General features: G+C 56.5%; 2 protein-coding genes across 3 annotated transcripts; one reads left to right on the forward strand and one right to left on the reverse strand.

Annotated features, from left to right (window-relative positions):
* Positions 1-184: 184 nt before the first annotated feature.
* LOC308493078 (zinc transporter SLC39A7-like) lies at positions 185-3,733 on the reverse strand. The gene is made up of 8 exons (XM_081038761.1): positions 3,585-3,733; positions 2,894-3,290; positions 2,639-2,807; positions 2,435-2,488; positions 2,143-2,298; positions 1,855-1,995; positions 1,452-1,648; positions 185-1,064 (listed from the first exon to the last, which is right to left on the reverse strand). The coding sequence occupies exons 2-8, from the start codon at positions 3,284-3,286 to the stop codon at positions 792-794; spliced, it is 1,383 nt and encodes a 460-aa protein (XP_080894887.1). The 5' UTR covers positions 3,287-3,290; positions 3,585-3,733; the 3' UTR covers positions 185-791.
* A 96-nt stretch (positions 3,734-3,829) lies between these two features.
* On the forward strand, positions 3,830-10,436 carry LOC308493068 (retinoic acid receptor RXR-beta). 2 transcript variants are annotated; one of them, XM_081038746.1, is made up of 10 exons: positions 3,830-4,274; positions 4,943-5,190; positions 5,689-5,845; positions 6,160-6,339; positions 7,431-7,603; positions 7,980-8,109; positions 8,300-8,432; positions 8,548-8,639; positions 8,964-9,069; positions 9,201-10,436. In XM_081038746.1, the coding sequence occupies exons 1-10, from the start codon at positions 4,043-4,045 to the stop codon at positions 9,346-9,348; spliced, it is 1,599 nt and encodes a 532-aa protein (XP_080894872.1). In that variant the 5' UTR covers positions 3,830-4,042; the 3' UTR covers positions 9,349-10,436. The 2 variants fall into 2 exon arrangements, with proteins under 2 accessions (XP_080894872.1, XP_080894871.1); XM_081038745.1 differs by having other exon boundaries at positions 3,850-4,274; positions 8,536-8,639.
* Positions 10,437-11,255: the final 819 nt, after the last annotated feature.

Genomic DNA, 11,255 nt, shown 5'->3' on the forward strand with positions numbered 1-11,255 from the left:
AATCCGAGCGCAGAAGGGGCGTGGCGAGAGCAGAGCCAGGCCTATCATAGCCCTACTAGCTTTAGGCCATCCGTGGCCACCAGCACAGGCGGACCTCCCACCGCGGGGGCGTGGCCAGAAACAACTGCTTGGGGGTTTAGGGAGTTGGGAGACAAGCCCCATTCCTCCAAAAAACACAAAGACTGCCTTTAGGGCGGAAGATCCGACGACTTTATTTCTGGTCACCACCTCACCCCCTCGATTCAAACAGTGATATAAAAAAATAAAAACAAAAAATCAGGCCACAAGATTAGCAACGAACGCCCTCCCCCCAATCACGATACACGATTGATGTTAAATTGATGTTTATCCCTTGACTCCAGCTGCCCCTTTTGTCCAGGGCTTTGGTCTTCCCTGAAGCCTCCACCAACAAGTGGGAGGAAGAGAGGAGGACCTTGGAGAAGCCTGTGTGTGGCAGCTTGGTCCTCTGAGAACGGGTTGGAGACATGGGGTAGGCTGCCATCACTGGTCTCTTCCAGCCTTCTTCATGGCCCCATTTAGCCCCAAACCCAATAACGTGGTCAGCACACACCCAACACTGTAGTTCCTCTGGTCTCTCATTCTCATCTCTACAGCCCCTATAGGACTGCTAAACCTTAGCCCTCATGCTAAAGTCACCAGTTCCCTAGGATGCGAAAACTCCTTCCTTTGGCAGATATCCCGGGCCAGGGCCCCAACCTCCACAGACCACAAACTCCGAAGACTTACAGGTCAGAAGTTCGGGGCTGGGTGGGGGTGGTTTATCCCACCTCTCACTCGAGGTGGGCAATCAGCACCATCATGACAACCCCCCCCAGTAGTCCCAGCACCTCCAGAAGTGACTGCAGTGGTGACGCTTCTCTCAACAGCTCAGGCAACACAGACACAGTTGCTACGTAGATAAAGCCACCTGCAGTGAATGGCAGAATCCAGCCAGGACCTGTCCCACCTGCAGCTTCACTACCCACTGCCGCTCCTTCAGTTAGGAGGGCACAGGCGGTGCCCGCCAGTGCCCCTACCGCCGTCAGTAGTTGCAGACGCATTGCCTGGTGGACAGAAAAGAGACAGAGGCATTTATCAATACCTGAAGATTATCAGTGGTTTAGACGTGGCTGGGGGGCGGGGTACAGGAATATATGGGTAGGGTGCATGTCTTTGGAAACAAAAGAGTATGGACAAAAGAGGGGAGTCTAGAATAGACACTTTCTGAAAAATCTTAAGATACCAAAACCATTCAGATGGTTTATGGACCCCAGTTCAAGAAATACTAAGCGACAGGACAGTGAACCAGAACCTCTCCCTGATTTCTAGAAGATTAATTATCAATAACACTATGACCTGTTTGGGAGCAAGGAGAGGCAGTCGGGTTAGGGGTGGCTGAGCAGGGGGTAAAGGACTGGAGGCCCCCATGTTTGGTGCACATCATCACCGACCTGCTTTTTGCTGCAGCCCGACTGGACCAAGATAGCAAAGTCGCCGACTTCATGTGGCACTTCATGTAGCAGGACAGTCATTGTGGTCAGGATCCCTAATCCTCGCCCCCCTCGAAATGAAGCACCAATGGCCAGACCATCTGTGAAGTTGTGTGCCAGGTCAGCCGCCAGATTCAGGTACCCCGACACACGCAGGTCTTGTACAGGAGGAAAGGAAGACAAAGCAATGAGAGGCTCCGTCACGTCCATCCCTGGTCCAGCCATTACCACATCTCCCCGCAGAGACTACTGCAAAGCTAGCCTTGCAGGCTTTTCCAGATACCTGCTACCACGCACAGCACACATCCTATGGGGCTCATGATGATGCCCCTTGTCCATGCTTCTTACCAACCCTGGCCCTCACCTGAACCCGTTTTTCCCTCTTCAGCATTTTGAGGTCTCAATGGCCCATCTTTGGGTCCTGTACTGCGTCCTCGCCGCTTCCTAGACCCCCCTGCTTCCTTTTCTTCTTCTTCTGAGCTCTGTTTCTCCTTTGAAGAACGCTCTGAGGCAAGAAAGGAGTTGGTTAAGAGTGGGGAACAGAGACCTGATATGTCCTCAAAAGGGAAGTCCCCTCCCATCTAACAGCCATAAGACGAGGAGACTCTGAGACAAACAAGGTGGCTTTCAGGAAAGTTGTTCCTTGGCTCACCCTGTCTTCCAAGTCCATGTATGGGACCATGAGCATGTCCATGTCCATGACTGTGTCCATGTCCTCCTTTCACATGTCTCACAAATTTCTCCACCACAAGAAAGGCGACAATTCCACTAAGGACCCACAGTCCCACAGACAGAATGGGGCCCTGGCCTGGAAATGGAGGCATTGAGACATTAAGGGAAATGTGGATTCCAGACTTATCCTCCTCAAGTGCAAGAGCAGAAGAATTCGGAGGGTAGACCTTCCCCAGCACTCCAATCCCTGTCTCCACCTGCCCCTTCCTCACCACTGTGGGAGTGTCCATGTCCGGGCTGCTCCTGAGGGTGGTGGGAATGAGGTTCTGGAAGAAGGAGGAGAAAAGGCCAGATAAGCGAATACCCTAATATTTGGAAGAACATTGGAAGGTCAAAGATCATAAAGGGGAAAGACCCCTTTTGCCCAAACAATAAAATAATGTTAAGATTTGAGGTAGAAGTCTGAGGTTACTTACCCAGGGCATGAGGGATGAGATGCAGGAAGGCATCTCCCAGGAGCCCACCAGAAGCAAAACTGAGTAAGATCTGGAGCAGAGACCGGTGCCGGGGGCAGTTTGACTCCACGGGGATAAGGAAGAGAACAAAAAACGGAGCTGCTGAGATCAGCACTGTGGCCCCCAGTGCCTGGTGAGGGAGAGTCAGGGTTCAAGTGGTGTGGAGTTTCCCAACAATCCAGAACCAACCCCTCTCCCCATCCCCTGGGGACTCACGTAGGCCCAGAGAGTGACAGTGTCCAGGTCCTGCTTGATGCCTGGAGGCCTAGACTCCCCATGGCCTCCATGGCTGTGCTCGTGGTCATGTCCATGTCCTCTGTGGTAGAGGCTCTCATGGGGGTGGCCATGGCTATGGTCATGGTGCGAATCCTCATGTGAATGTCCGTGGTCGTGACCGTGGGTATGCCCATGCCAGATGCTTTCGTGAGTGTGGCCATGGCCAGGGGCATGGCTGTGTCCGTGGTGGAAATCCTCATGTGAGTGGCTGTGGCCATGGAAGTCCTCGTGCATATCGTCATGACCCTCGTGTCCGGCCACGAGCAGCCCCACGGCCGCCCAGGTCAGCAGTCCCAAGGCCACCCAGTGGGAGGCCCTCAGGTAGCTGGTCATCACGCTGACCAGAGGAACAGAGACAGTGACTCCACTTGACCCTCAACTCTATACCTATGCCGGGTCCGCTTTACTCCGCTCGCGCCCTCCGTCCACGTCTATGGGCCTCTCCCCCATTCCATTCTGCCCCCAAACTCGTTCTGTTTATCCCGACCCGCCTCCCGGATGCAGGGCCCCCGGCACACTACTCTAGGCTTTGTTCACCAATTTACGGACTCTCTGGGTCCTCGTCTCTATGACCCACTAAGTGGGGGAAAAGGCCTGGAAAGGACGGGAGGGAAAAGTAGGAAATTCTCACCGGCTCCGGGATCCTCTTCTTTCCCGGTTTGCACGGACGTGGCACTCCCGCCTCTAGCTCCCGCGAGAACAGGAAGTTCCGCTCTACCTCCGTCCCAGGACCTTTACCAATATGGCGGCACTCAGGTAGAGGCGAAGCGGCCATGCCCTGGCGCGCATGCGTGGGTGTGGAGGTTATTTGAGGGGAGGCTGGGCGAGGCCCGCAACAGGGACGGAGGAGACCGCCTCCTCCGTTTCCAACTAGATGAGGGGGCGGGAACTAGCGCGGAGACTTCCTGTCTATACCAAGATGGCTGCCACATCGGCGCTGTCATTTTGGTATAGAGCAGAGCGAAGCGCTTAATTCGACCCGGTTCAGGCCAGTCTTTCTCTGGGGCTTCCTCGTGCTCAGCTAGCCCCTCAATAAAACCTTGGGAATCTCTGGTACCTCTTCGGTATCCCTACACTCAGCCAGGAATCATGTCTTGGACTGCTCGCCCGCCCTTCCTCCCCCAGCGGCATGCCGCAGGGCAGTGTGGGCCGGTGGGGGTGCGAAAAGAAATGCATTGTGGGGTCGCGTCCCGGTGGCGGCGGCGACGGCCCTGGCTGGATCCCGCAGCGACGGCGGCGGCGGCGGCAGCCGGAGAACAACAAACCACGGAGCCGGAGCCGGGGGAGGCTGGACGGGACGGGATGGGCGACAGCGGGCGGGGTGAGTGTCCTAGCGGACGGACCCGCGAGCCAGTGACCGCGGTATCTGCAACCCCTCCCCCCTCCCTTGGCGATCTTTCCCTGGCGCTCCCGCCCCCTTGTTTGTAAACACGCGTCCCCTCCCTCCCAAGGGCCTTAGCGCCCTCCCCCCGGGGCGGGGCGGCGAGGGAAGAGGAAGCTTCCGCCCTCCTAGTCATGGCCGCGTGTGTCCCTGCACACCGGAGCGCCTGGGCGTGGGACACGAGTCCTCGAGTTTGAGGACTCTGGACGTTTGAAGACAGATCTTGCGTCCTAGGAGGAGGTCTCTTCCGCCTATCTCTCTTCCCTGCACGCTCTGGCTACAAGATGGGAAGGAGGGTCCATCCCACGTGGTGCCCCACCCACACGAGACTGGCTTGGGCAGCTGGCTTGGGGTGACCACGTACAGTGCTTGGAATTTTGCCTCGCTGGAGCTCTACTCCTCTCTTTTGTCACCACTCCCTCCTGTCACCACTATTAGAAGTTACACTGTTGTGTGATAACAGGGTGTCTGGACTTGGGGATGGGGTGGGTATGATGGGGTGCAGGGGGGATTAAAGAAAGTCTTCAGTTGGATGATGGAAGACTCATTTTTCTCTTTTTGTCTCTCCTGTCTGTGTGTCTCTGTGCCTCTGTGTACCCCTCCCTCAGATTCCCGAAGCCCAGACAGTTCCTCCCCAAATCCCCTTCCCCAGGGGCCCCCTCCCCATTCTCCTCCTGGACCACCCCTACCCTCTTCAGCAGCCCCATCCCTTGGAGGCTCTGGGGCACCCCCCCCACCCCCCATGCCACCCCCCCCACTGGGCTCCCCCTTCCCAGTCATCAGCTCTTCCATGGGGTCCCCTGGTCTGCCCCCTCCAGCTCCCCCAGGATTCTCCGGGCCTGTCAGCAGTCCCCAGGTGAGAGGTTGTGACCCACTTACTGCCTCTCCACTTTCATTTCCTTGTTTTCCTTGTGACCCCAGAGTTTTGTGTGAACTTCCCCATGGCCCACTGACCTTCCAGACCTCTAATCCTGGCAGGCCTGTGGTCCTTGTGAGACCCCCTTGCCCTTCCGGAGGTGACTGATCTTTCAGTGCATGCTTCGTCCCCAACCCTGTAAAAGAATCCTGATATTCCTGATGTCCCTTTCCTCTGTCAGTGATTCTTTGCCCTTTTGGTCCCATCTGCCCTTCTGAGATACATGCTTTTCAGGGCTACTGTGTTGCATAATTTCAGGGGAAACTGTATGTCGAATCTCTGGGTTGTGCTAGCCCTTCGCACAGACTGCAGTGTAATGATGCCCCTGGGATGTGCAATGCAGGGCCCTGCCTAGGTGTTAGGGCATGATTTCCATCACCTCAGAGATTCTCTTTCCCAGTGAGTCTCCCCATGACCTCCCTATTTCCCCTATCTCAGATTAACTCAACAGTGTCGCTCCCTGGGGGTGGGTCTGGCCCCCCTGAAGATGTGAAGCCACCAGTCTTAGGGGTCCGGGGCCTGCACTGTCCACCCCCTCCAGGTGGCCCTGGGGCTGGCAAACGGCTATGTGCAATCTGCGGGGACCGAAGCTCAGGTATGGGGCTCAGAGGACCAGCAGAGAGGAAGAGAGAGTGCCATGTCCCATCCCCTGTGGAATTCCCAGGGGCTCATGGGGTTTTGTTGGAGCAAGTGAGCTAGGGAGGCCCAATGAGAGCTAAAGAGTCTGAAGCGCACATGGGGGGTGGTGATCCGAGGGAAGAGTGGGATCGGACCATTTCTCAGGTCCTGGTTCCCCAGCTCTATTTGGCAAATGCAAAGTAGATAAACTTTGCTGGAGGGAGGTTAGCAAGAGACCTAATGGTGAGGGGTTTACATGCAGCAATGTTCTTGCTCCCCCCCCCCCCATAGGCAAACACTATGGGGTTTACAGTTGTGAGGGCTGCAAAGGCTTCTTCAAACGCACCATTCGCAAGGACCTGACCTACTCTTGCCGGGACAACAAGGACTGCACGGTGGACAAGCGCCAGCGGAACCGCTGTCAGTACTGCCGCTACCAGAAGTGCCTGGCCACGGGCATGAAGCGGGAGGGTAAGCGCCTGCCGCACCCAGCCTTCCCAGTGGATGCCATGGGAGAGGAGGGAGGAGAAAGAGGGAGGATTGCAGGACACCACACGCAGACCTCTCAGAAAGGCTGGACTGTTCTCTCCTCCAGAGGGCGATATTCGATTTCTGTCTCCCCTCCTCATCAGCTCTTCTTCCTGGTGCCCTGCTGTTACCCCTGGCAGGTCCCTTGAGTTTCCTTCTTAATGTTTCTGCCCCTGTGGCCTGCACGTGTGACCCCTGCCTAGTGTGCTGTGAGGGTAGGATAAGTCCCCTTGCGCATGATGGGCTTCTCTGTGTCGCTCTCTAACCTGAATGCTCCCTCTCTGGTCTCAATGCTCCCTCTCTGGTCTCTCCTCCAAGCTCTGGGATTCTACTCGCTTAAGCTACAGACTTGATGAAGACCTCAGGGCTGCCTTCTCTCATCTTTATCTTATTGTTTTCCGTCTGATTCTGGAATTCTAAGGCATGCTTTAGAGAGTATCATGATCAAATCTCATGTTAGAGAAGATGAGTCTGAGGCCTAGCTTTCCCAAGGTCATGCAACGAAAGAATGGCAGGGCTGGGGGCAGAACTCACATTTCTGAAGACCCAGGCCAGTGCTCCTTATACTGCCTCTTTGTTGAGTTAGACAAGCACAAGATTTGCAGTCAGGTACACTTGGATTCAGATGTACGACTTAACGTGTATTGTGTGAACGTGGACAGGCCATTAACTTCTTAAGTCCCATATTCTTCATCTTTAAAAATGACAGCGAGAACTCTCAGGGTCGTTACAGTAGAGGGACTGTTAAAATGTGCTTGGCACATTTCCTAGTGTGTAGTAGGCCCTCAGTTTAAATGGTAGTTTTCTCCCTAATTCCTTTACTCTCTCCTTCCCTTCTTGGCTTATTTACGTGCCCTTTTATAACCCTTGCTTCCTGACTGCCCCCAGTCCACTGTTACTTCTAGTGACTTCCCCAGTTCCTAAAAATGTTTCCTAAGGGCCATGAAACCCTGATGAGGCCCTAAGGACATTTCAGAACCTCCTCGTGGCTGGCTGCTGACTTGCCACTTTTTCTCCTCCCCTCTTTCCCCCAGCGGTACAGGAGGAGCGTCAGCGGGGGAAGGACAAGGACGGGGATGGGGAGGGGGCTGGGGGAGCCCCCGAGGAGATGCCTGTGGACAGGATCCTGGAGGCAGAACTTGCTGTGGAGCAGAAGAGTGACCAGGGCGTTGAGGGTCCTGGGGGAACCGGGGGTAGCGGCAGCAGCGTGAGTGATGGGGTCAATCCACTGTCCTTCCTGATGGGGGGTGGTTGCCAGGAGCCTAGGTCTGTTCTGTCTCCCCCTCCCCTTCCCGTCACAACCCTCCTAACACTCTGGGCACTGGAAGTGCTGCCAAACAAGGTCTCTCAAACATCTGAGGTGGGTGTGATAGTTTTTCTCTGTCCCCACCCCCAGAACAACGCACTGGTTGTCCCAAATAAATGTCGGAATGCCGGAAGGAAAGTCTGATTTAGAGGGATTGGTTCAGATGGGGCTTGAAGAGAGACTATGTAGTAAGAGGGGGTGTCAAAAACTCGTTATGAGGGGGGGCTCCCAGTGTTCCTGCAAACCTCCCATAACGCTTACCCCCCATTCCCTGCAGCCAAATGACCCTGTGACTAACATCTGTCAGGCAGCTGACAAACAGCTCTTCACGCTTGTCGAGTGGGCGAAGAGGATCCCACACTTTTCCTCCTTGCCTCTGGATGACCAGGTCATATTGCTACGGGCAGGTCAGTGACCTTGGACCCCTTTGACCTCCTGACAGCTGATCCCTCTTTGACCTGACCTTCAGTGACCCCCAGTGCACAGTCGCACACTCAGGGAGCCAAGCTCACTGACCTTGCCACTTCTTCTCTTCCCCTGGTGCTTTGCGTCCCGTGGCCTGATCTCTGGCTCCTGACCCCTGCTGCCCCCACCCAGGCTGGAACGAGCTTCTCATTGCCTCTTTCTCCCACCGATCCATTGATGTGCGAGATGGCATCCTCCTCGCCACAGGTCTTCATGTGCACCGCAACTCAGCCCATTCTGCAGGCGTGGGAGCCATCTTTGATAGGTCAGTGGCCCTGCGCTGGGCTGACCTGTAGGTAGAGGGGGTGGGGCTATAGGCTGGTCCGTGTCCAAGGCTGGCTGAGCTGTGACCTTTGAGTGACCTGCAGGTCCCTCTCCAGGGTGCTGACAGAGCTAGTGTCCAAAATGCGTGACATGAGGATGGACAAGACAGAGCTTGGCTGCCTGAGGGCAATCATTCTGTTTAATCCAGGTAAGAGGAGGGTACCCCATCTCTCAAGACCAAGGCCACCTTGAGCCTCCTCTTCTCTGGAGACTCCTAAGTTACCCAGCTATCCCCTCAGTAAGACCCTCAGCCCGGAAATCTCCCAGCTGACCGAGCACAACCCACCTCCACTGATACATTCCCCTTCTGACCCCACCCCACAAACCCAAGTGCCCTGCTTCCCTTGCCAGGTATCTGGAGAAGGGCAAATAGATGGGGCCCGAAAAGGACATCATGTGGGCCTCATCTGCACGTCTGTCCTGATTGTATTTGCCTGCCTTTTTCTTCCTCCTCTCTTCCCTGCCATTCCAGATGCCAAGGGCCTCTCCAACCCCAGCGAGGTGGAGGTCCTGCGGGAGAAAGTGTACGCGTCACTGGAGACCTATTGCAAACAGAAATACCCTGAGCAGCAGGGACGGTGAGAGGAGCTGTGGGGGTGAGGGATTGTGGGGACCGAGGCCCCCACAGATGTGGAGGTAGGGGGTGGGACGAGTGTGTTCAGGGCCCGTGTGGTTCTGTTCTCACCGCACTTCTCCCTCCGCTCCTCAGGTTTGCCAAGCTGCTGCTGCGTCTTCCTGCCCTCAGGTCCATCGGCCTTAAGTGTCTAGAGCATCTGTTTTTCTTCAAGCTCATTGGTGACACCCCCATCGACACCTTTCTCATGGAGATGCTGGAGGCGCCCCACCAGCTGGCCTGAGCCCATACCCAAACTTGGTGCTTCTCACACTGGATGAGCGCACATCCGAGAGGGACTCCAAGCCTTGGGCCCGGGGGGAAGGGAGGGGCCGTGTTTTTAAGAATCTTGGTGGGGTGAGAACTATAGGACAGGACAGAGACCTCCAAGGGGGTGCATTAACCTCCAAGGGGTTTGCCTGATATCCCAAGTCAGAGGGGATCCCAGTCCCTGTGAGGGCTGGACCTCTCCCTTCGGTGGCCTGGAGTCTCTAAATTTGACAGGTCGGCCATGATTGGGGTGAGTTCTCACCCTCTGCCTGGAACGATTTTCTTCCCCTAGCACAAAGCACTGGCCTTGCTCCCAGGACCTTGCTTCCTTCTCATCTTGCCTCACTTAGCTCGCCGTCTGAAGACTGGATATGGGAACTACCCCGGAGATGGATATTGGGGGGCAGGCCCCCCAAACTGATAGACATGGGAGTAGGGCTCTGCCAGGCCTTCCTTTAACCAAGCAGATGGGAGAGGGAGGCTCTGCCCAGAGTCCCTTCTCATACTTGACCTCCTCCTGCAGTCAGACTGAAAAATGAAAAGGTGGTGGTGGTTAGGGGGTGGGTGGAGATGTAGGAACCCATCTGCTATTTTTAATTTCCTCTGAGGATAGAGACTTGCAGTTAGGCTCAAAGAAGTACTGTACTTGCCCAGGTTGACTAAGACACGCCAGTGGTGGAGGTGGTGTTTGGGAAAGGCAAGGCCCCAAGATGCTCTGTACCTGGGGCTCTTCAAGCACTGGCCTTCGCACCCCCTCCTCCCATCTCTCCCTGTCTGACTTGGGGGAGGGGCCTGGGCTCGGATGCAGGGTCCGGCAGGGGGTGGTTTGGTGAGTAGTCCTCCGGCTGCCCCTTTCACAGTTCTCCCAGCCTTGGGCACACACAGTGTAGGCTGGAGACACAGCACCCTGGCCTGAGAATTGAGGGGGGATGGCCAGCCCGCAGAGATGGGGTGCTGGGGCTGCATGATTTTTGCCCCGCAACTCTTCTCTCGGGTTTCTTTTCCCCCCTCTCTCACTCACATATAAAGTCGCTTTCAAATTAAAATCGCTGTTTTCTGGACTGAGGTGACTCTGTTAGGCGGTGGACAGCGCTGCATCGGGCTGGGGTGTGTGGGGGGGTATCCGGTTGGGAGCTCCGGACGCGCTCCCTTGACGCTGACACCGCCGCGGAGGTTCCCTGGGGCCTGAGGGGCGGGCACAGGGTGGGGGACACAAGGCACGCTTTGTCGGGGAGGGGGAGAAGAGGGTGTGCCAGCCTGGGGGCGGGGCCGGCCGGAGGAGGAAGGGGGGCGCTGATTCTCAAAGGCGCCTTGTTCGCTTGCGCCCTCCTAGCGCCAGCGGGCGGCGGCGCCTCGCCACGCTGCCGTCTCCTCTCCGGCCGCGGGCTCCGGGCAGACCCGGCGCTGTGCCCGTTCGTGGGGCTCACTGGGCGCGGGGCGCCGCGGCCTTCTCAAGCGTTGCCCGCCTGGAGGCGGCCTCGTGTCCCTGAGTGACCTCGTTTACCCATACTTCCAACTAGCAATGACTGTCCTCGTTTCTCCACTGGGTGCCTTTCCACCTGGGTTCCTGGACTCCCTTACCTCGTGCCCCCATGTTTACCTCCTGAGACCCGATTAGCGGGTTTGTCAGTCTGTCCAGTGTGCCCCGACGCCGGCGCCCTCTGTCTCTACCCTGTCCCCGGCGCCCCCACCCCTCCCCTTGCGGCCGTCGAGTCGCAGGTCTCTAACCGCTATCTATAGCTCTGTCTATAAATACCCCTGCCCCGGGCCCGCTCTGTAATTACACGGGGCGGGGCGGGGGAAGTAATTATGGAGACCTGATGGGGGGAGGTAGTGACCCCCAGGCCCGCCTCTCCCCTCCCACTGTACCCTAAATCCCGC

Source organism: Rhinolophus hipposideros, assembly GCF_964194185.1.
Source record: "Rhinolophus hipposideros genome assembly, chromosome: 3".
NCBI lineage: Eukaryota > Metazoa > Chordata > Mammalia > Chiroptera > Rhinolophidae > Rhinolophus > Rhinolophus hipposideros.